At 40.4% G+C, this 26,131-nt stretch overlaps 1 protein-coding gene across 2 annotated transcripts; it reads left to right on the forward strand.

The window, feature by feature from the left end:
- The first annotated feature begins 6,600 nt into the window (after window positions 1–6,600).
- Window positions 6,601–16,042, forward strand: LOC137287003 (splicing factor YJU2-like). Of its 2 annotated transcripts, XR_010957006.1 has the most exons (8): window positions 6,608–6,782; window positions 8,246–8,346; window positions 9,649–9,793; window positions 12,156–12,287; window positions 12,539–12,720; window positions 13,437–13,569; window positions 14,604–15,611; window positions 15,945–16,042. XR_010957006.1 is itself a non-coding variant. In XM_067819080.1 (7 exons), the coding sequence occupies exons 1-7, from the start codon at window positions 6,759–6,761 to the stop codon at window positions 14,889–14,891; spliced, it is 1,005 nt and encodes a 334-aa protein (XP_067675181.1). In that variant the 5' UTR covers window positions 6,601–6,758; the 3' UTR covers window positions 14,892–16,042. The 2 variants fall into 2 exon arrangements, 1 of the variants encoding a protein (XP_067675181.1); XM_067819080.1 differs by having other exon boundaries at window positions 6,601–6,782; window positions 14,604–16,042.
- The last annotated feature ends 10,089 nt before the right edge of the window (window positions 16,043–26,131 follow it).

A 26,131-nucleotide genomic window follows, 5' to 3' on the forward strand; every position in this document is an offset into this window, starting at 1 on the left:
TTCTTGTCACGTAATTGTTGAGTATACTCACGTTACACCATGAATTGTATTACATCAGCTTGTGGATATTACGTGATAGAATTGGTCTACAGAAGAAATTGTGCTTGTCGTAAGTACATACATACATACATACATACATACATACATACATACATACGTACGTACGTACGTACGTACGTACGTACGTACGTACATACTTGATGGTATGTGTGACATCTAATTTCTTTCTTATTAAAAAGGCGGTGGGGTAGCCTTATGTATGGTCAAAACGTTCACACGTCACAAGCGTTCGATTCCCCTCATGATTGCAATGTGTGAAATCCGCCACACCACCACAGCCCACACCCCTACGACCCCCACGACCACACCCCTCCATGCAGAATGCATGCTCGAAGCGCCCAAACAGTCTGGTTATTGTTACACCGGATAACACAAGGTGCCTGTTAAGCGCTAGAGGGTCACATGACTTTATCCAACCGGGTACCTATTTTCTGCTGGGGTGAACAGAGGCAATTTTCAACAAGCTTACTAGCCTAAGGTGAGACCAGCTATATCAGATGTGCTTCGTTGTGGGACAGGACTAAAGTCCTAGAACTCCCAATTCAATTCATTTGAGTTGAGTTACGTAGATCGATGCCCATGCTGTTAATCATTGGATTTTCTGGTCCATGCTCGATTATTTACAGACCGACGCCATACAGCTGGAATATTGCTGAATGATATAACAAACAACAAAAAAACCTTGACTTGTATCAAATCCGTCAGAACCACGTAATCGCAACTGGTAATAGACACAAGTAGATACCAACCAGGTTGGCTACATGATGACGGTGTTTGCTGGCGATTAGGTGCCTGACTCTGGTGATTAGGTGCCTGACTCTGAGAGTGCGGGTTCGAATCCCGGATGGGACTCAACCAAGAAAGTAATAGAATTTGTACTTTACTAAGAAAGTGAAATCCCAAATATAAATTTATATTGCATGATGGTGGTGGATTATAAAAAAATAGAGTGTATTTTTCCGGAATGAGTGATAAATATGCAAAATGATGTTTTTGTCCAATGTACATTCAGACATATTCTATGAAGTGCACCAAACTCATTAAAATCAGATCCGTCTTCCCCTTAAGCACTAAGATTGGATTTTAATTACATTGTGACATGCACGTGGCTACCACTGGTCTTGCATATAATTCAAGAAGGTGTCTAGTTCTCGAACTGTAGATCTATAAATGCACTTTAGACGTGGAAATATGGGGTACGTTTTCATCACCTTACATAACGCATACACACACCTTTATTGATGAAACGTTCTCTATCAATCACAGCGACATGCGGCGTTTAACATTGAAATTCTACCGCAAGGCAAGTCGAAATCCATCCTACAATCCATTATTCAACTCACCACCATTGCACGTACGCCTAAACCTCATCATATTATACCAGCAGCATCGTATATTTCTTTACTTAGCAAGCGATATTTTCGCAATCAAATCTTTGATGTGTAAAGTCAATGTCGGCTTTGGCCATGATATGATACCCACGTGAAGGTTTAGTTCACGGAGCATGGCCAATATTCCCCAGGATCCAGCTATCAATCACTCAGGTTGTTACCGGGTGGGACATAAAATCGATAACAGCGCCATCTGACATTACACATATTGAACTAGTATCGATTCAGGATATCATCTTGTGAACGATATCCTTGATCAGTCATGGAGACCGGAAGGGTTCACTGCGCCTGACAGGAACTAATAGACAATGAGACCCTGAGCAAACAGACTTAGCATAAATTGACCTGGTATGTTTCCGGAGATTACCCAGGTTAAATGTATTGTTCTGAGATTACATACTCGATAATTACTGATCTTGCTGTGTTTGGAATCTCAGATAAGGAGTGTCCTTTTCTTGTCAGGGGACTTACTCCGGGAATTCTTCAAAACAGTATATGCAGGCCACTGAAAAGAAAGCGCATTTGACTCGCATGTGTATGAGGTTATTATTGTCTGTCCTTTTCCAGCTAACCGGATTTAATGGAATGTCTGAATTCACGTACATTACAACTCACAACGTCTTGTATTAAACTGTAATTAAATAATTCTGATGATGTGAATCACTGTACTGTCTGGTCCAGACTCAATTCTTTACAGGTCACCGCCTTATAGCTGCAACAGAGTGCGTCATTGCGACACTACCCAAACCTTATAACTTCTATCATAGGTCAGTCTGATGACGACTTTAAAGAATGACATAATGTAGCTGGTGCAGTCCTAACTGAAATGCGATTTAATTTTACGCCGCTTTTAGCAATATTCCAGCAATATCATGGCGGGGGACACCAGAAATGGGCATAGCACATTGTACTGATGTGAAGAATCGAACCCGGGTCTTCGGTGTGACGAGCGAACGCTTTAATCACTGGGCTACCCCCATCGTAGGGCGGCGTTAAATATAAATATTCAGTCATTGATGTCCATAGAAGGCACCTTCTTAAAGTGGTTCCGTTAGGTGCGTGTTTTTCTTCCCTTTTTCTTATTTGGTAGTTTCGAACACCAGAACGTATAAAAGCGGTCAATATTAATGCGATCGTGCCCCAAACCACCTACAGTCTTGGAAAAGAAAGTACTAGCATACATTTTCGACGTCAGCTAATCACTCATCCCTGCAGTCTTATACTCGGATGACATATGGCGCTGATACGTCCTGCCCTTGGTCTTCCATGCAGCCCCACTTGTTTGTCTTACGTTTGTTATTAACGACGATGACAATGATGTGCAGTCATTCCTAGGTCCAGACTCGTCAGAATTTGCAGACCGTCGTCATAGGGCTGACATACTGCCGTGTGTCTCATCATGCAACAATCTTCAGAATATGGACTTGGCGTGCAACGACTCGATTGATAATATTTAAATGCATTTTCACAACATTAGACGCACTGTAATCAATTGTCATTACATAGCTGTCCATAAAGAACAGTATCACATGTCTCCAGAGCCTTGTTTTTTAACAGTTATCACATTACAGCCACTGTATGAATGCACATATTTCCTCAACCCAATTAGATTACGTAATTGAGTCGACAATTGCCACAAACACATCCATTAATCTTTTGTGCAGACTGCCAGAGCGTGCTGACACTCAGTTGTGCGATTCACGTTCGGAGATTACATAATCACCTGTGAATCAGTGACGGCTTCATGATGAATCCTTGCCTAAAGTTCTTTTATGGTCCCAGTTACATGCAGTTCCCTGATTTCAATTAATAATACGGCCATTCGTGTTTATGGTCTTCAGCACCTTCTCAGACAAACAGAAATTCCATTCCACAGCAATATGGTCAAAAATCTGGCATCCGTGAAAACAAAATCTGGCATCCATGAAAACAAAATCTGGCATCCGTGACAACAAAATCTGGCATCCTTGAAAACTGGCGTCAAGCAATTCATATGCAGCGAGAGTGACTGGTTGACGAAGAGCTGTCATCATGATCATCCAGTAGTAGCGCAATAGCTGCGTGTTAACTAGGCTTAATACAATATATAACATAACTAGGTGATAAATAACACCAATGGTTTCCTTGTTACTTCCTCAATCACTAAACGTGTTTTACTAAAGTGTCTTTGGTGGTAGGGTTCCTGAAAAAACAATATGCGTTTACTACCGAGTGTGACTGACTGGCCCAACGTCAATTATCTCAGTTTGTTGGTTAACGCCGCCCTTGGCAATATTCTAACTATATGGCAGCAGTCTGTAAATAATCCATTCTGGACCAGACAACCCAGTGATCAAAATAACTAGCATTGATCTAAGCAACTGGGAACCGATGACATGTGTCAATCACATCAGCAAGCCTGACCACCTGATCCCGTTAGTTGCTTCTTACGACAAGCACGGTTTTCTGAATGCCAGTTCTAACCCGGATCTTCATCGATTGGTCTTCCCGGTGTTGTAGGTCCTCACACCCTGGGGTTTCTAGATCTGATACACATGAAGTGCTGGAACTTTGTGGGTATTACGTCGTACTTACACGTCGCGCATGCAAACGTCACGTGTGTTGACCATTTCGTATAAGTTATCTCCGTGGCAGTTTACAACCGGTTTCTTAAACAATACCATCTGGCTTATCTGTCCTGTGCTGTGTTATTGCCTTTGGGCGCCCAGAGCGGCATCGAACATCGTTATTTTTTAATTTAAGTATCGGACGCGTTTGGTCCCTGTTGATGACGTATTGCGAAACGGGAAGTGTTTGTATGAAAATATCCTAACGCGTCCTTGCCTACAACGTGCCTAACTTATGTAAACATTCCACACAACGTTGCAAACATAGCGTAATGTCAGTACTATTCTATCGCCGATGTGGCAGTATCCTCTTTGTCGGTCCCTAGCCTCTGTAAATGTATATGGAAAGCTTAATATAAACGATGGTGGCCTTTTTCATGTTCAAATACACTGTACTTCTGAATGTGGGTTATAGCTAGTCTTCAGCAACCCATGCTTGTCGCAATAGGCGACTACACCGGAACTGTGTGATCAGGTCCGATGGCTTGGTTGTCATGGTATATAGGGTTCGAATGTCTGTTTGGACAATAATTTTCAAAAACATAAATATAGACTTTTGCAATTGTATGTTTCAGATGCTATAATTTACATACATTTCAAATTTGAACGAAATCGGTGATGAAATGGATTTTTTAGGAAATTCACTCATTACATTTTTAAAATACACAAGGGGTGACACTTGCGATTCTAGAAGCCTGATCGAAAACCGCACAGCCTGACTATTTTAACGTTTCAAACAAACCTTACATTTTGTATTGAACTTGTAGATCAGTCTTTCGCGTCCCTGTCCATAGTATTCAATTTGTCTTCCTGCTTGTCATATTTGAACGCTGACCCTCGCAATTGTACTACCCTCATTCTTCGGACAAACGTCTGGTCTCTCCTCGGTAAACATCGACAGTGTCCGTAATCTCTGAATGACTCGGAACCACAAGACGGTTCTCGCTGGTCTATTTACACGTGTGCAAACATTGCGGGATATTGTTTTGACCATTGACATGTTGTTGTGTTCGGAAAATTGAACATGGTTTTAGAAATTCTTTCCTGTCTGCCATGTTTGTTTGTTGTGTTCCCGCACAGGTGGAAGTTGATTAATGAACAATGTAATGAGTGTAGCAGTAGAATTTCCTTAAAAAAATCCATTTCGTCACCGATTTCGTTCAAATTTGAAATGTTTGTAAATTATAGCATCTAACATCATTATACGATTGCAAACGTCTAGATTTATATTTTTGAAAATTATTGTCCAAACAGAGATTTGAACCCCGGTTGGTCATGGTATCCCATCTGCGTAGACTGATGCTCATGGTGTTGATCACGGGATTGTTTGGGCCTCACTCAATAAGTTACAGGCCGGCGCCTCACAACTGGAATATTATTGAGTGGGGCGTTAAACAACAAACAAAAAAAGCAGGTGTTCAGTCTGGGTCATTTTTCTCTAATAGGAATTTGGCTGAGAAATGCTAGTGTTTCATTGTTACATCATTTGGTGGAGTATTTTCATAAGAATAAAATAAATTCCAGGTTATGCATTCGGCCATACACTTGCATTGTGTGTATATGCTGTCACATTGGCTATTGTCCCGTAATGCTTGTACGCACGCTTCGTTTATTTATGAACGCTCGATCAGTGAACTAAAATCATGTCTTTCAACGGTTAACAGAAGTGCTGATAAAATGCCCAGAAAAACACATGTGGCTCCAGTTCATCGCCTTGCACGTATGGTGCCCTTAAGTGCACAATGGTCTAGCGCTTGTTAGCAATGTCTTACTTTAACATCATTGAAAAAATCTTTCGTAAAGATTTAATTCGGACTCGATACAAGCACTCTCTATTTCAACAACTTGGTCATATTCTCAGGATGTATTCAACTTTCCCTTACCCTGATGCTGAGAGGACCAGTCTTTAAGCCGGATCAAACTTTGTTGAATATATTGTGGCAGAGAGAAGGGACTTGTGTGTGTGTGTGAGAGAGAGACAGACAGAGAAAGAGGGTGTAAATACACCTGAAGTGATGTAAAATTAAAATTAAATAACGTAACTGTATCTATAGATCACCATGAGTGAGTTCAGTTTTACACCTTTTAAGCAATATATTCTAGATCTATAGCAACATCACCACGACGGACACCAGAAACGGACTTTCTCCATATGGGAAATCGAAGCCCGAGCTACGAAGGGACGAGCGAATACTTTAATGACTGGGCTACTGACTGACGCCCCCATAATATGACAGAGGGGTATACCATAACGTGAATGGCTCCAGAAATTTGTGGTTTTCTTATGAAGAAATGAAGGTTTAGCGCTGTATGTTGTTACATGTTTTATCAGCTCAAACAATTCTCGAAAGGAAAACAGCAGCTGTTACAGTTTTCACGTTTGATTTGTTACAGTTATATGAACAGGTCCTTGCGGGGAAAGAGCATAATAGAGAGCTCATCTATATCAGAGACCATATAATAGATTCTATTATATGGTCTCTGTCTATATCTATTCAAATTTCCCACGTCTGTTGAGTGATCAAGAGTTATCTTTCTTTGACAGATGGCAGTATTAGCATTTCCTGTTCCGTTTCTGAGGAAGACGACGACAAGACGACCCGAGAAAGTTTCGGGAACACATATAGCAACATCAGTGTTGGCCGAAGCAGTCACTTCGTAACAAGAAACATCTAGGAAAGGTTACACCTGACAACTCAAAATGTCGGAAAGAAAAGTTTTGAACGTGAGTAAAAATGTTATTTGTGGCGTGTCAACAGTTCTAAACATCGCTAAATAGTGGGAACTGGAAACTCCGCGGACTCATGTTTCATTACTTGTACTCAGTGAATCCGAATCCAAATGATATGATATGACTGAAAAATTAATTAATGCTTGATGCATTTATAAGTGTTGAAAATATACAATGAATGAATGTTGGAAATGTATAATGATTGAATGTTGGAAAAGTAATGATCAAAAAATAAATTTCGTCAAAGTACATGAATTGAATAAGTGATGAAGAAGATACAAGTAAAATAAATCTTGTGCCATATAAAACCAGTTAATGCACTCCCATCTCGGCCATGAAGTATAAATAGACCAAATTTTGGTACGAGCCAACCAAAAACAGTACAAATGCTCCAGTTTCAAATCTGCTGAGAATATGAGGTACTACATGTTAGCCTTTTTCATTGGGTCACAGGCAAACTGTAGCGCAAGTGGGGTTGCGCAGCATAGAAAATATGACCAGTCTTCTTATATGCGAGCGAAGCGAGCAAAGGTTGGCAACACACTTTCCTCGCTTCGGTTCAAAAAGTATTTTTGGTGTCAAAATAAAATGTCGCCACCATCAAAGGTACACTCTAATTTCCTCACTAGGTTGTGCTCTCCGATTTCCAACGCCATATTTAACAATTACTCACGTGAAATATGTTTTATTCAACATTTTAAGCTCCACTCGTGGTATTCAGTTCGTTCTTCGCCTCCATTACCCCTGCCAGTTTCCGGCTCAACGGAGTGAAGGAACAAGAATAAGCAGAAATTATAAAGATATACCATATTGCCTAATTTTATCATGATTCTGTTGGAATGTATTTGTCTTAAGTGTCGGCGTTGTTGTTAGATCTTTTGTAACATTTATTCTACAACAAACACACTTCTGGCGTAGTGGGCGTATGAAGCATGGGAGGTAACTCTTAATGTATTCCATACGGAATAATAACTTGTTCCTTCACTGCTTTGAACCGGAAGCTGGCAGGGGTAATGGAGGCGAAGAACGGTCTGATGTACCACGAGTGGAGCTTAAAATGTTGAATAAAACATATTTCACGTGAGTAATTATTAAATATGGCGTTGGAAATCGGAGAGCACAACCTAGTGAGGAATTTAGAGTGTACCTTTGACGGTGGCGATATTTTATTTTGACACAAAAAATACTTTTTGAACCGAAGCGAGGAAAGTGTGTTGCCAACCTTTGCTCGCTTCGCTCGCATATAAGAAGACTGGTCATTTTCTCTACGCTGCGCAACCACATTTGCGCTACAGTTTGCCTGTGATTGGGTACAGTCACTGTGAGTAGGTTTCGTCTAGTATCTAGAATTATAATTGTTTTATCAGCTTGCTATAGTCAGTTATGTATAATGATGTCAAGACAGATGATATGAGCAAGTGTCCCTTCATAAACTTGAACTAATGTTTTGATTTCAGAAATACTATCCTCCGGATTTTGATCCGTCTAAAATTCCCAAGATGCGGATGCCGAAAAACAGGACCTTCAGCATTCGTATCATGGCACCTTTCAACATGAGGTATGTATATAAAAACATGAACCCTAGAGAATACCATGGTAATATTGCAGTTTACAAAGCAGGAAGCACCAAATCTGGCTTAGAATTGATATTCAACTAGTGATGTGCCAGTGATTGTAAACACTGATTATATAAATAATTGAAGGAAGGATTAAAAATGGTTATCAATTGTGAGGAATATATGTTTGATTATATTATATTTTTGTTGTTTTAGTAGAACATACACTTGAATGAAGTAAACTAACCATTAAATTTGATGAATATTCACAAACAAACATGCTTTTATCAGTGTAAAGCTAAATGCATTGCAAAACATGAACCACTCTTATTGTTGAATTCCAGCATTGTTTGTGTATGCATACATTTTATTGCATGACAGTGTTAGTTTAAAATATTAGAGGAAAACTGGTTAAAATTTGTGATAACATTAAAATTACATGTATTTCAATCATATTTGATCATTGTTAACCACAAGTCCTTCAATAATTGATAGTAGATTTGGTTTCCTATTCCCAACACTAACTTCAGCAACCCATACTTGATGTATGACGTGACAATATTTCATGGTAGGGCTCGCTGACTTAGTTGATGTACATCTTCATGTCCTTTTTGAGTAGAGTGGTACTCTAGATGCTTGGTGCAGGCCCAGTTACATGCAGTCTGCTGTCGTTTAGGTGAAAAGTTGTTTATAGCATGAATAGGCTCAAACTGCAACCTCTCGCTCTCATTTCACAGATAACAAGGTTTCACTTACAGTTTTTTTATCATTTGTTTTTGTGGTATTGTAATCAAGGGAACCCTGCAGTATTTAAGTTTTAACAAGATAATGACAAAGACTTAATTTAGCAGAACAGTTGACATGGTAAGAAAGATTCAGAAAGATCCCTTTTTATAGGTATTCAAGAAAAAAACTGCCCTCTGATTCAATTTTGATTACTCACTGTGTTCAGAATTAAATATTTAAGTAAAGTGAAAACAGCTGACATGCTGAAGAATAATCTTAGGGATTTGTTTGCTTTTATTGTCAGTGATATGGTAAATGGAATAATGTTAAAAGTATGATTGAACCAAAATCACTAATTCATTCAACCTACTGACTCGTGTTGAATAAAAATTAGAAATCCCTTGATTCAAATATTCTAGAAATACTATACATCGCAGTCTTCAACATTGTTCAGGGTATCTCCTAAATTTCTTGCAGTAGTATTGTTTTAACAATTTCACTTTGAGTGTTTGGTAAACATGGTAACTTTTGTAATTATACTTGTAAATTGTTGACTGTGGAACTGTTTTTTTTGACAGATGCAATACTTGTGGAGAATACATTTACAAAGGCAAGAAATTCAATTCTCGCAAGGAAAATGTGGATGATGAGTTTTATCTTGGGTTGAGAATTTTCCGGTTTTACATCAAGTGTCCAAGATGTGTGGCTGAGATTGCTTTTAAGGTAAGATATCCTGTTTCAGAGCATGCAAGGGGAGTGAAACCCCTTATTTCTTTTGTTAACTTTCTAAAATTGTGGGCCTACATGCAAGTGACAATAACAGATTACTGTTCTTGAAAGCTTTTTACAGTAGTTCTGATTTCAAAGACCATATGTTTTTTATGCCCACACATCAGACTTGTTTAACGGTCGTTTGTGTACCTAAGATTCTGCGCTATTGCAACACAATCAAGAAACAGAGAGCTCAGTTTTTGAAATCTGAATTTTACACCATATCATGGGTGATTCCTTCTCAAACCATGACCATTATAGAACCAAAACAGTGTACATTTGTAGTGACAAATCTCATTCAGAATGAGTGAATTTAGTTTCATGCCACTGTTATCAATATTCCAGCAATATCACAGTGGGATACAAAAGAAATATGCTTTAACCATTATGCTAGCTGCTACCGCACCATGCTCTCTGAGTCTCATACCGAATGGGAAGGAAAAGCTATAAACACAATAGATATTAAATCAGATGAATAATTTAGCATGATTGATATGATGAGAAGATGTGGAGGATATTTCTCATGGCTTATGAGGAAAATGTGATATACAGTCAAATCCTGCTGAGTCGAATGCTGGCATCTGGAATATTATGCATAACTCAAAGTACCTGTCGGTCCTGACCATTCCCTGTTATCATGGTTATAGCTGTCATCATTTGATTTCCTGTTAGACGTATTTGTTACATAAATACACACGATGCCTCCAGAATGAAATTTGGTCCCATGAGATTCATACAACAGCAGTCTTGTGTACATAAGCCAAATTCAGTCAATGAGAAGTTAAATGTTGGTGTTGGTAACTGATCCAGTTAACAAACTAGCACAGCTCACACCTTTCTGTCATTGACAGGTAAGTCCAAAAGGCAGATTAGTGATTTTATGGTCCACTACAGGAATGAAGCTCTTAGCCATTTCTACTTTTGTCTCAAATACACCAATAAGTCAAATTTATTACTTAGTCCGCAGCGATTCGACTCACTGGTATTTGACTTTGTCTAGAGTGCATCATTATATATAATGGCGTCCTGTTATGAGAATTCTGCTATGGTATTGAATTTAAGAGAGGTTGAGATCCCTGGATTATGTTTATATTAAGAGCATTTAGTCTTTCCTGCTGGCACTTGTTACAACTGCATAATAGTCATGCTTTATAAAATACAGTAAACTACACTTATATCAGTCATAATGAACTTGCTTACAACCATGATAACAAACTGATGGATATAACATATCATTTCATGGGTCCTGGCCTCTGCATTTTCTCCCCACAGAGGTTACTTGCCATATCTTCCTACTAACTTCTCTGTTCTATTAACGTCTACTTCTAGTACTGTCATATTTTCCACTTCTCATGAAATCAACCTAGATCCAACTTGACTACTGGAAGCAAATGTGGGGCCACAAATATCCCTCTTCTGCCAGAGACTTACGTTGACACACAAAGTATGGTTGATGTGACACACAAGACATTTAATAGATAGTTTGCCTTTTATCAGTGTAGCTTTTTGACCAATGTCACTGATTACACAACTAAATCTGTTTGCACCCATTACGAATCCTGAACACACAGCATGAAAGAGAATATTAGAACTGAAGTTCATAGGAAGATGTGACAAGTAACATCTGTGGGAGCAGAATGTGGCAACTGGTCCTGGCATGAAATGAACTACAGAATTAAAGGCACCTGGTCACACATTTTTGATAATACTTTATGTATTGGGGCATATGCACTCACTTGCAATAACAAACCAATCCCTTATGACTTGTCTAAAATTGATAATTTAAACTTCGCGTCAGACAGCTTCCAAACAGATAACACTTGGCATGTATGGAATGTAAACGATTGCTTCATACATCACAAACTGTCACATACAACATTGTTGGTGTTTGCAGAACTGGTTTAAATCGCTAAATGTGCATAGGTTATTCATAATCAGCGCACCAGGGACATAACTGTGTGGGGTTAGCTTAATAATGTATGGCACAAAAGTCAATTTAATGCAACGTTGCATTAATTCATTCAAACTTCTGAATGTAATATTGTAATTGAAATGTATGTTTCAGTTTGGGAATAAATTATATGGAAACCTCCCTTAGGGCTGATAGCTGGTATTATTTAGAAAAATGTATTATGTTATTTTGGAGAGATGTGGTTTGACATTGTGCCTTTAAGGGTCCTTTTGAGCATGTAAGAACCATCATACATACTGTAAAGAAAAAGTCTTTATGCTAAGTTCAAATCTGGAAATGTTGGCAAGGTTCAGAAGCATAGTATTTCACACCACAAGGCGTAATTGTTCTTTCTGTAAATAGACTGACTTGGAGAACACTGATTATGCCTTGGAAGCTGGAGCCCAGCGTCTGTTTGAGGCAGAGAAGTTGGCACAAAAGATGGCTGCTGCTGAACAGAAGGAGAAAGAAGACGAAGAGATGAATCCAATGAAGGTATGCTCTATGTTGTGCTGTGATGATTCATGATATAATACTGTGTTTGTTTGCAAAATGTGTTAGTTTCATGAAATTTTACACGATATTTGATTTTGAATGATTTCCTACACACTGTATACGGTTGTTCTTCATAAGCTGTTGATATGGCTTCTCTTCTCTTCCTCCTTGTGTTTGTATGCTTCAGTGTGAAGACTTTTGGTACAAGTAATAACAATAATCCATAATAAGTCATGTTAATCAATACCTAGGTGCTGGAGAACAGGACAAAAGCCAGCAGGAATGAAATAGAGGAACTAGATAAGCTGGAGGAGCTGAAAGAGATCAACTCAAAGAAGGCTAATCTGGACCATGAACAAATGATACAAGTCCATCAGAAGTATGAAGAACTGCTGGCCAGGTTACAAGATGAAGAGGATGAGAAGATCATAGAGTAGGTTATGTGACTCACTGTTACCATCATCATATGCCTAGGGGGATTTCAAGGTCAGATTAGGTAGCTAGTGCCTCATGGCATTTTGTGAGATCTGTGAAAATGTTTATTGGGTGGTCAGGTTCCATGGCATGACTTGTCTGATTGCACTCTGATGGATTGGATGGTTGCCCAAGATTTAAGTCGGTGGGTAACCTGGACATGATCACATAAATTCTGCAGTTACATTGTTGATTAGATGCAGCATCTTCTCAATGCTACCAGTAGTGTCAAGTCCTCCTTATAGGTATACATTGTCCAATCTGCTCACTTACCTCTCCGCATTTAGTTGGAATATGGCTGAGTGTGACGTTATCCAAAAAATAAACACTTACATCCCTGTATGCTGAACTGGTCGCATAGTTGTATCTCTTCAGTGTGTTCAAGCTTTCCTCTCACATCAAGGTGACACGATGTAAAATAACTGTTCAAGAAGGTGCTTTACCCCTCACTTCGAAGAATTACTGACTGAGTTTAGGTTTACATCTCACTCAGCAATATTCCAGCTATATGGCCGCAGGATGTAAATAATCAGACTTTAACCAGACAGTTCAGCGATCAACAGCATGGGCCAGATCTTCACAGGTTCACTTATGAGAATAAGAAAAGTTCCTTTTCTCCTCTCAGTGTCTTGTTTAAACATCTTGTCAGTAATGTTTCCTTTGACTTTCTTGAAGGTCTATTTTTGGACAGAAGAATGGTGAGGCAGTGAAGAGACTGGCAGACTCGGACAGTGATGAAGACAGCTGTGATGCTCCGCCTGTCAAGAAGCAACCTCCCCCAGAGAGGCCTACTGATATTTTTGCTGAGGTAAGATGATTGTTAACAAAAGTATTTATTACCTTTAAGATAAACTGTCAGATTCTTATTGGTTAATAGCCAAAGCATACTAAACCATGAAGGTGGATTGGCCAGGGTGTACGAAGTGTACACCCCGTCAAATTTGTCATATGACACACTACACAGGTTGTATGAATGACCTTGACCTGAGATAAAATGTGGCTCTCAAACGGCTGATCGCCTCAAAATTTTTGAGGTGACGGATACAATTATGAGTAAACAATGAGCAACAAAATTGTTGCCATTATTTCTTAAATTTGTTTGTGTTAACTCGTACACCAGGTAAACAGAGGCATATACTGCCATGACATCAAGTTCCCAGAGACTCTAAGGTCATAGATGTAGCCTATGTTTATCAAGGAAAATATCAGCCCTAAATATCTCAGCAACTAGAATAATATAGCACACAGTTTGTGAAAGGTAGCTTCATGGTAACAACTTCAGAACATAAGAAAAGTACAGTACTTTATGCATAACCACTTCTTTATTTTATATATTTCGGTATACTTCGTATAATGTTGTTAAGCAAGTTTTAAGTAATACAGCACAGATCTGACTTATATACATGTAACAGGGATTAAGTAAGACAACATGGGGGAATGCATCAAAGAGATTACCAACATCAACAGTGGAATAGGTAATATTGTAGTAACAATAGGAGGAAGCCAGCTGGTAAGGCTGAATGATATATACACAGCAGATGATATGAATTGGCAATGATGCCTTGAGTGCTCTGTGCTGTTGTTTTACCAGTTTATTGTAGGCAGATGGAAAGAGGTTCTTAGTAGTTTGTATCAGTCTTTCATCACCTGCCATAGCCATGAATTGAGTAAATGTTTAAGAAACATTGATAATTTATTGTCACATTTGTTATTGAATTTTAAAGATTTGAGACAACATAGATCCCTGGATATAAAAAACCTCTTACTTTTTTCTTAAAAAATGTAGAGAGTTTAGAGTTACTGTTGTAACTTTGATAAACAATGCTGTCACATCTTACACAGGTGAACCCAGAGAAGAAGAAACAGGAAACAAAGAAACAAGAAAGTTGGCAAAGAAGTGTTGGATCTCTATCATCAAAAAACTCTCTATCTAACCTGGTTGTGAAGAAAAAGCCACCTACAAAGCTCAGTTCCACAGTTGATAACAATACAACTAGCCAGTCACAAGCTGTGTGTATGGACAACTCAAGTTCAAAAGACACTGAGCCAAAGGAGCAGTCAAAACCTTCTGTATCTGGTTTGAGCATGCTGGGAAATTATTCAGGAAGTGATAGTGAAGGGTCTGAGTAAGAGGTTCACCATGTTCACTGTTAATATGTTTCATTAGACCATGGTCTGTGTCAACAGTCCATTACATAACATACTATACAGACAGCAAGCAGTTGCTTAGGAAATTTATGTTCAATGGTCAACACCATTTGCAGGTTATGATTTTCAGACAGCTGTCTGAAGCTAGGGGTTGATTAATCTGCTAATCTGTCCAAGAAATCATGTCAAAAGTATTCTCCTGAGTTTCCTGTCTGTGTAGAAAGGAAGTTAAACAAGAATGCTTCATCCATTATTCTTGTTTTCCCCAACACATTATTTCATACTTTTTTCTGTAAGAAATATATATGTGCTGTATGTCATTGCGTACAAGGCAACTGTTCATGCTGGCTTCCGGCTCTCTCATAGGAGATACCTTTTTCACCGTGTCAGCCGCCTGGGCAATCATCATTATGGTGAGGTTCATTTAAACCTTACTTGCAGAAATAGTGTGAACGAGGAATTTAGATACAGTGGAAGTTAATATACTAAAATAAGTCTTGGAACAGTTATTTCATATGAAATGTGAAGATTTACTGTCACATATCATTGGCTATAAGACGCAAGTTGACTTTGCAAGTCGGACAAATGTGAGATCTTTTGCCCTGTGCATATAGTGACTCCTTGAATTCTAGTTACAAAAATATTGCCTATACACAGTGACATACAGTATATTTATATTTGTACAGAGACATTGTACATATTGTACAGATCATAAAATCATTTTGTATATTCATATCGGTATGGACACACAACTTCAATCATGAATTTTATGTGTTCAAAAAGTCTGAGGGGAAAGAATATGGGATCACATTAAAGCACAAGTGCTTCCTTTTTTCCAGGTTTCTACACAAGTTGTATGATACAAAGCTTGTGAAGGAACCTGGGGGGAAAGTAATGGAACATTTGTGTTTTCATGTGATCTCCTATTTTTCCCCCTCAATTTTTATCATTGTTTTGTCAGCAGTTTACCTGTGCTCAGGGGTTCAATTATTTTTTTAAGAAAAAGCCACTGGCCACAGTGCAAAAAACTTACAGAAAGTAACTTGTTCTGACTAATTTTCCACTGGCCATGATTTTGGATGACATCAACATGATGATGAAATTAGGAAAGAATAAATCAACATGGTATTTGATATTAATGTTTATTGGATTATTTTTCAAGAAGTGATAAATATCCAAGAAGGATAGCCCTACTCTATTATCAGCACAAAATTTACATATCATAAGCAGAAAGTTTCTAATAGCCCGCAGACAAGTAAGATACTGTCATGGTCGGTGGGGTGACTGGAGAGGTATGTACTAAGAGATATTTGGATAATGGGGATCTCTCTCATTGATTCACAGCAACACAACTGTTTTAACTAGTAAATAATTTCACAAGTAATAAAGTTACCAATGACAAAATTTTATATACAGTAGAACTTCTAACAGTAATTACAGTATGCAATAACATTGCCCAAAGTGGTACTCCAGCTAATAAATTAACTGTACAACTATACAGAAAAACAGAGGAAAAATATAAAAAGTTGAAATATTTTACATGCGCTTTACTGAGTAGTGTGCCTCCAGCAAGCCGGGTGTAAACTTACTGGTTATTCATTGTATCTTCCGATCGACAGAGGTGCCACCATACTCTTAGTAATGGGTCTTTTCTCATCAACCGGAACCAAAGAATCCCTGATCTTTGTTAATTTCTATTGTGACGCAACCCTAGATACAAAACCATCTAAACCACATTGATACGATGTCACAACATGGCGGTGCCTATGTCAAGACGTAGCTTGCCTGATGTGGGACAAATCAAGACCTATGACACTCAATAAATTATGATGGAATGACGTGTAGAAAAGGCTGACTTGTTCCTTGCATGAGATATTTGAACCCCTGGTGCTCCTAGGTTCATACAGATCTGTGAGCCCTGCATCACTTTGGATACATTAGCTGATGTAGATATACTGTACCAGGTAGGATAAAACACTACACCCTGATATAACTGTATAACCCTGTAAAATTTCACTGTACAACTAAAACTAAGCTCACTCACTCACTGCTTTGGCCAAACAGAAAATTTATCTCTTATGTTTTATCATCAATGGTTTGTCATGGTCAGGCCTACCATACAAACAGTGAACAAATCATCAAAACTGAACTCATATACACCTGTGCTGTGTCTGCCGTTTTGTGCGCTCAGCGACCGTTCTCAGGCGCTGTTGTATCTCATACGCAAGTTTTGTTTCCATTTTAAACGGTTACTTTTCCATTACAGGGGGTTTGTTTCGGTTTTAGAAGATTTTGTGTCAGTTTCTGGTGATTTTTGTTCTGTGTTTGTGTATATGAGTTCAGTTTTGAGATTTGGATTGTTCCAATTGGTGAACGGCGGCTTGGGTACATGGCCGTAATAAATGGTATTAAAAGGTCCATATTCCCAATCTTTGTCAAGTTCAAAGTAGATTACCTTATACTCAATGACACAGTATTGTCCGTGTCCGTGTGGGCGGGTTGCTTGTAGTGATGGCAGTGGGCTTGCAGTCAATCTCGGGCCTCGCAGTGGTGGCAAGTGGATAGCTGTAGTGGCTTGTGTGTGGGGCTTCCACAGCAGTGGGGGCTTTGACGATATCAACGAAGCTACTCATGTTTTCGCTCGTATAGCGTTGATGTCTCTTTTTTAAATGTTTCGTGAAATCATCCCGGCGTCTATAATTTTTGGCATAAATGCGGCATTGGAACCGCCTGTTACTGTGAATTGTATTCACATGTCGGGTGAGACTGTCTCTTCTGGAAAATTTTCCAAAGCATGAAGAATAGGTAAACATCGACATTGTCAACTATGGTTATGTTGATAGTTGTAAGAGCGGACAAATGACGTCATCATTTATTACGTCATAAACCTCGTCATAAACTGTGGATGCCTTATGTGTCTACCGAATAGTGGCTTTGATATCAGAATAGATACGAAAGTAAGAGGACTAGGGGATACCTTAGCCAACTATTTTGTCGTTGAGGCCTTGCGGGACGAACATGTGGAGTCAGAATATCCACCTGAGTTCGAGGGATCTCTTCTTTTTGGTGGTGCTAGCAAGTTCAGGGTCTTCCCTGAGTTGTGCGATTATCTCGTAGTTGAGATCTGATTTGCCATGGATTTCTGAGGTGAAATGGACAGCAACAGGTTTGTCTCTGTTGTGGGTGATGTCAGCGAAGTGTTCATTTAATCTCGTTTTGAAGCATCTTTTTGTTTCCTCAACATATTGTTTTTTTGCACTTTAGGCAAGTGAGTAGATAAACCACATTTTTGTTGGTGCATCTGTATTGTCTTTTGCGATATTTGATGCCAGACACTGTGCAATGGAACATGTCTGATTGATTCAAATGATTGAGTCTAATGCAAATTTTGCAATTGTACTTTTTGCATGGATCTGTGATGACCTGTGGTTTTGTTTTGGGTATTCTAGTGTGGCTCGTACTAGATGATCCTTTAGGGTTTTATTTCTCCTATGGGCCGTATTGTGGGGTGTTTTGAGCACTTTTTGACCAGTATCAGATCCCGATAACAGATGCCGTTGTTTTCTGATAATGGCGTTGAGCTCCATGTTCATGGGGTTGAAGTCGCAAACAAAGACCACAGCATTTTGTTTGGTCTTAGACGGTGTTGTGCGTGGTGTCAGGAGAGTATCCCTGTTCCTACTGTCAGCCTTTTGTTTGTTCTGTTGTATGAGACTCTTGGGGTATCCTCGTTTCAGATAGTAATTGACAAGGGTGAGACTATGTTTTTCGTATTCCTAAGTGGCTCAGACATCTGCCTAGAACTTTCCCCTCACCACATATTGCTGCTTATCGCTAAAATAAAACCCTTAAGGATCACTTAGTCAAAGCCACTTTGACCTACCTGAGACAACTACCACAAATCAGTGGACAGTCAAATTCGTCCACAATACGTGCGACAAAGCGAATTGCAAATCTGCAAAATCTTAAGCAACAGTGACACTTTCACCGGTTCCGTCACCGAAAAGGCCTTCAAAACACGACGCTACATTTGCCAATCCTGTAATGTAGTATACCTCCTCACTTGCAATCGCTGCAAGAAACAATATGTTGGTGAAACCAAAAGATGTTTCAGAATCCGATTTACAGAACACTATGCTGATATCATGCACAAGTGCGACAAACCTGTCGCACTTCACTTCAATTCGGAACATCGTGGCAAAAATTATCTACAATTCCAAATCATAACCCAACTCAAAGACAATCCGGACTCTGAGACAACCACAAAAAAAGAAGATCTCTTGAATTAAAGTGGATATTTGAGCTCCTTATGTTCAATCCACAAGGACTCAATGACAGGATTGTAGGCTGAAATATCCCTTTCATTTCACCTTTGCCATATAAATGGTATTACATCTCACAGTATAAAGACTGAGGATAAATACAATGAACCTCACAATCTATATATACTTACACTGGAAACTCATCTAATGTAAACACCAACAGAATTAACCCGAGGCCAAATATGATTATTAGGGCTGTATATTACAATATCCCCCTTTTTACAATTAAATCATCCTTGATTTAAAATATTACCTTGTAAACGCTGTTGAGATAACCATTTTTATCTTATAGTAAGTGAATTTAGTTTTACACCACATTCAGCAGTGGTCCAGCTATATGGCGGCGGTCTGTAATTAATTCATTCTGCACCAGACAATCCTATGATCAACAACATGGTGACCTGTGTCAACTAAGTCAGCAAGTGATCACACGATCCCATTAGTCGCCTCTTACAACAAGCATAGTGGCCTTTTGTGGCAAGCATGGGTTGCTGAAGACCTATTCTACCCTGAAATCCTCACGGGCCAATCTTGTAGAATGATTCAGTTCTTTCATGAAGAACAGTCATAATACACTTACATAGTCCAAGAACAATCTATAGAGCATTAGACACACTGTAGGCACAATTTCTTGTTAATAACATACTTACAACAATTTCCCTTAAGGCGTCCAAGAAAAATTTTAGATTTAAAATGTAAACATTAATGTTACATCTCAAGAGTTCTTATCTTGGGTTTGTAGAGAATTTATACAAACCTGTAGAGGTTCTGAACTAGTTCAACACCTGCCCTGTGACCTGGCCACATGCGCTGGGATTAGCATTAGCTTGGTGAACACCCTCGGAGCTGTAGCGATGCCGAAGGGAAGCACCCGAAACTTATAGCATACCCCGTCGAAGGAAAACCGGAGGTACTTCCTGAACTGGGGATGCATTGGAATGTGTAGGTACGCATCCTTGAGATCGATGGACGTAAGCCAATCGCCTCTTTCTACAGATGATATCACCGACCGTAGTGTCTCCATCTTGAATGAAGGGACCTGCAACATTTTGTTCAGACCTTTTAGATTTAGAATAGGTCTGAACCCTCTGTCCTTTTTGGGGACTAGGAAATAAGTGGAATAAAATCCCATCTGTTCCTATCCCCTCGGAACCACCTTGATGGCTGCCTTGACCAGTAACGACTGGACCTCGGCACGGAGCACCTCGGCTTTCTCCGGAACAGCCGGCACTGGCGTGCAACGGATTCTGGAAAAGAGAGGTGGGTCTCGCTTCCACTGTGGTAAGTGGCTGTCCCTGAGTGTGACCGCAGGATGTGAGCTTTTCCCATTCCGGTAGGAAGAGAGAAAGGCGGCCACCCACAGGGATTTTTGGTAAAAGGCAGTGAATTCCCCGACATCGGCAGTACTCCGACTGCTTGATTCAGGGTCAATAAGGGCACCAGAGGAGAAACTACTGGGAAGCTGGTGCCGACTTCCCCTTCCTCTGAAAAGGATGCTGGGGCCCGGCACCTGTAAAGGCTGCACCCATTTGGTAGTGTCCTTGGCTGGAACCGAAGGATACACAGAGGCAAGGGTCGAGGGCCGCGCACGAGACGAGTGCTGCTGCTCCAACAAGGGTTTAGAATCCTTAAAGGTGGAGACAGCCTCCGCGGCCTCCCGAACTACCCTCGCCACTCCCGGAAACAGGGTAGAACCCATCCGGTACGGCAAAGCTAAAAGAGCCTGCTGCGTGTCCGGCGAGTACGGCGCCACCGAGAACCACAGCCTACGGAGGGCCATAACAGCAGGCATCATCTGGCACGCCGAGGACCTAATCGAGTCCCGTGCCAAATGAGACTGCACCTCCGTAAGCTGCTGCGCTAGGGTCGAGGGGGCAGACTCCCCCTCGCTCCCCTCACTGTCCACCAGCTGGCACTGTAACACCAAAGTGTAGCAGCATGGATAGTGACCTTGAGGCATTGCGCAGCGTTGCGGTACTGCTCCTCAAATGACCTATACGCGGATTTGAGGGCAGTCGCATTAGATGTAAAGGGGGGTAGCCTCCAGCCCTGCCTAGCCGAGGCTAGCGAGCTACCAGATGAACCCCCCAGGGCGACCGACGCATAAATGCAGTCGTCCACCACAGGGGGGTTATAAATGCTGAGATGCTCCGGTAAAGCTTCACTTGGCCCCTCCTGACCCTGCCCCTCCTCCATGATTTCCTCGACGCGGTCCTTCAGCAACAACTTCTCTAACTCGAGAGACAGCTCCAGAGGATCGGTCGAGGGAACATCGGAGAGGGAGCGAGAAGAGCGGAGCGGCTCGACGCCATTGACGTGACCGAGACCAAGTCCGTGTGGCGAATAGCCGCCACCACCTCCCTAGGAACACCGACAGAGGTTGTCCCCGAGTGACCGGCTACCGATGTTGCCATCGGCTCCGGCTCACCCACTAAGGGTGTCCCCACACCAGTACCGGAGGTTTGGCTGGGGACCCCTTTGGACGCCATGTTAGGAGCCACACACCCCTCTGGACGGATGCCGATCTTCTGGCGGAGACCAGACATCGCGTCCGAAATGTGAGTGTAGACTGGAGCCATTTGCTGCTGTAAAAGACTGGTTAATACATCAACGGTTAAGGGTTGTGAAGGTTGAGAAGGAGGTGCACTGGACGAAGTGGAAGCCACCGCCGGGGGAGGAGACGACAGTACATTTCGCTGTTTTGGAAGATTTCCCCCCTTGCTGAGGAAGAACCCTTCTTTTTATCCCCTTTTGCCTTTTTAGAGGGTGGCTTCTGGGCCCATATGTCACCCCCCACCTGAATCAAAGACCGATAGAACATGAGGTCTGCATGTCTAGTCTTTATAGACCTGGGTGAAAACCCCTGACAAATATCGCACCCCTGGTCATCATGTGCGTCCTCAGCGAGGCACCTGAGGCAAGACGTGTGCGAATCTTGGGGGGGCAGCATGGCGCTGCATGTTGAGCATCCTTTAAACTGGAAAAAACAGATGATAGTAGCAAGGTCCGTAAATCCACCAAGCACACATAATTTTTACAGAGAAAATTAAAACGCACAGGCGATATCTAATCTGTAAAAAATAAAAGCTATTATACAGAACTGTATGAATAGCCCACGGCGCCTAAGTAGAGAAGCCATAAAGGATACTATACCACACTAAAACATACCAATTGCAAGCAAAGGAATACTCCTTTATCACCCCATAGCAATAGAATCCACGCCTATTTATTAACGAGACTGGAAACATTTACCATGTGGAACATGCCGACCGCCATCTTGCCAGCCACATGGCTGAAAGACGCGGACACCACGCAAAGTTACAACATTTCATGAATGAAAAGGTCTGACCTATGAATTCCTAATAGCACCCATGCGTAAAAAAGGAACCATACATACAGAGTTAGAAGTCTTCTCACTCATAAGGCATTTTAAAATGGACATTTTAATGCTATATATGTACCCCAAGGAGGACTTCTTCTGAAAAAGAATAATGTATTCATCTGCTTGTCTTCTTAATGTGAACTGCCCCATGAATCTCCTGTCTTCTGCAAGATGAAGACCTGGCAGGGCTTCCCTGCCTGCTTCAAATAATTCATGGAGAGCTGCCCTGGATAGTGATATTTCTGACATCATAGGCCAGACTAAAGCTGCATTGTGGAGCCGCCGGGTCAACTGCTCCACTTCCATCCTGAGGACCTGTACTTCCAGGGCCTAATGGTCATAAGCAAGTTCCCAAGATGACTCCGTTGGCATCATCAACTCTGGGACTGGGATTGGTGCCTTCTTGCAACAAGTGTTTTCTTCATCTGATTTCGTCATCTCAGGCTGAGCCTGGCTGGCAACAAGGGGTTTCATCTCAGGCTGAGCCTGGTGGTTAGTTGCTGCTAGTGCATGATAAATGTTCTGGGACTGATGCCGCTCTTTCTTTGGCTTGAACACCAGGTTTCCAGGGTCCCTTTCTTCCAGCATGGGTAATTGTGTAGTGCCTGATAAGCCCTCCAAACCTGTTATGGGTCACCTGGCACCAATTCACAGGACAGAAAAATGTTGTCAGCTTTCCCAGATGATGCATGGACCAATGCCGATCGAATGTCTATCGATTGGTGAATATTTGTTTGTCCGAACATGCTGGATACTCCGTCCCTGGCACAATCGTTATAGTGATGGTGGATGGACTAGCTGATACTAGTGAATTCTCTTCCTCTCCGAGGGACATGTTCTCATGGAACAACTCCAGGAAAACTAGGGAAGACCTAATAATAAGAGTAACAATTAGAATTAGCAATTTAGCAAAGAATTTACAAGTTTTAATTTTATAGGGAAGGTACAGGAGAGATAGGTTCAATTTCAATGCTATTCATACGATAACATATCCTACGATAACATATCCTACGAATCATAATCATAATCAAGTCGATCCAACATCTCCTTACAGTAGGATTTATAACTCAGTCATTCTAAATGGAAAGCGTCCAACACGCGTAAACTTTAAATCTGTACAGATTTGTAAGTTTCTAAACTTCTGTCTTCTTCATTACTCGGTTCTCTCCAAGCCCAAGTACCTAGACTGATAATTCTGAATCTTGATTTTAAAATTTTTTTTTTTTTTTCTCTCATCTCAGACTGATTCAGGAATACAGAAACTACTAGATAGATGTCTCACCTAAATGGTGGATCACTCCCCAAAATATGGTAATAACCGGTCAATATGCACAACGTTTGGTGTTCTATTAGGTCCATTCTGGATACAGTAGGTTATGTCATCAATTTGTATGGTGACTATCCAACCCTTTGACCATTTGGGGGTAAGTTTGTAGCTGAGGTTAGTGGCTGTGTGGAGGTTAAACAACCATACTGGTTGCCCTACTTTGAGTCCAGACTCTTTGCTCCCCAAGTTGTAATGTTTTTTCCGCTCCTCTGAAGGACATTTAAGACTTCTTCTGGCAGTCTCGAAAGCTTTTTCAAGCTGTTGTTTGATCTCGTCGACAAGTTTTGTTGTATGATACCCATGTGTCTAGAAACCAGACTTTGTCTCTAGAGAATTTAGCCATGAATTTAATAGTCACATGTGAGCTATTAAGATAATTGAGGAAAGATGCAAGGTATGTTGTCTCCGTGTCCATATCATAAAGATATTGTGACGGTTTAGTGGGGATGAAATGAGAAAATTAAACTTCAATTAAGTAGCATGTTGGTTTTGTAGATCACTCACACTTTACCCTATTTATAACAGTTTTTACCAACTAAGAAATAACCTGATAACACATAATTGAAACAATGAACAAGAATTTATTACATATAAATTTTTCTGAATTAGTAATGTCAAATATTATAGATAACAATTTCAGAAATAAAATACACAGGGAGCAATTTCAAATGCTACAAGCAGTCTCTCAAAGGAGATCTGTGGGATGCTTCACTTGACATCAAGGAGTGTATCACTACGAAAGCAGATTCATTCTCAAGCAAAGCTTGGATATAGTACATTTACATAGTGTTGCTCTCAGTAGGCACCTGTAAAAACAGACTTCTTCTCAACAGAGAAACGTCAACTTGCATCCACTACAAACAATACAACTACATCAAATTCCTCATGACATATTTTGTTTACCATAAATAAGCAAAACATATTAATTTATTGTTGGTGCAGTATTATTACATGTAGAGCGTTATGAGACTCGCTTGGGCTACAGCTTGTAAGCCTTCACCGTTTGAGATGTTGGTATAAAGAGAGGTGACGTCCACGGTGACTAGGAGTATGTCGGGGTCATGGGGGAGGTTGGTGGATTCTAACTGTTGGATGAAGTGGATTGTGTCTTTTTGACGAAATCTTTGAATTGATTTCCTTAGTGGGAGTGTTGTTACTACTGATTATAGGTCGAACGGGTAGTTTCCCAGGGGTAAGACATTTGTGGGTTTGGGGAGGAGAACTAATTTACATGTTTGGCAGTCATTAGAGAGAAGGCCCACAAAAACTTTGTGGAAATTTCATTCTTTAGGAAGAGATTTGTGAGGTCTCTACTGATTTTAGCACTGAACGACACAGTGGGGTCATTGTCTAACTTGCAGTAAAAAGTAGTGTCCACGAGTTGTCTCTGAGCTTCCATTATGTAGTCCTTTGTGTTTTGGATTACACCCACAGAGCCTTCATCAGTCTTTTTAGTGATGATTTCATTGTTGTTTTTAAGCCGTTCTATGGCAGAGAAATTAAAGCAGGTGTAAGACTACACAGCACCTAATTGGCTTTGGTGTATCTGGGTTACACGTTTTGTATGGCGTGTACTCGTCAAGACGGAAATACTTGAGGCGCGAGTGCCTTTTTGTAGAGAGAATCTCAGTGGCAGTGTTATTTATGATGTCACTGGTGTGTTGTCAGGCCGTGACGTCATGAGGTAGTGGGGCTTATCTTTTCCCAATACTCCGACTCATCAAGGTTAGATCCATGTGTGCGACCAATATGTGCCAAGCAAAAGTTTATAAATGTCATTCAGTGTTTGCCGATATTCTGCAACTGTTTTTGATACTTTTGCAGCGTCTGCAGACCCCATTGCCACCCATGTGCAATAGTGCACTTTATTTGTTACACATTCTGCTGAACCACTGTGAACGCAGTAGTTTCCAATAAATAATGTTTCTGGAAACCAGAACGAACCACCTAAAAAAGAAGGTCTCTCAAATTAAGGTGGATTTTTTAGCTCCATATGTTCCAACTGCAATGAGTCATGTACTTATTCAGGAAAATGAAAGAAAAGGTAGATGAGCTTTTGAGTAGATTTACTCTTGAAAACAGCCATAGTTCATCATAACTGACTTAATAAATCGACAATTAATTTTGGAATATCAGTGGACTTGAAACAGTGCTTAAGAGTGTACTTTAAGGATGAACAATTTACAGACAT

The sequence above is a fragment of the Haliotis asinina genome, chromosome 6 (genome assembly GCF_037392515.1).
Source record: "Haliotis asinina isolate JCU_RB_2024 chromosome 6, JCU_Hal_asi_v2, whole genome shotgun sequence".
In the NCBI taxonomy this organism is placed as follows: Eukaryota; Metazoa; Mollusca; class Gastropoda; order Lepetellida; family Haliotidae; genus Haliotis; species Haliotis asinina.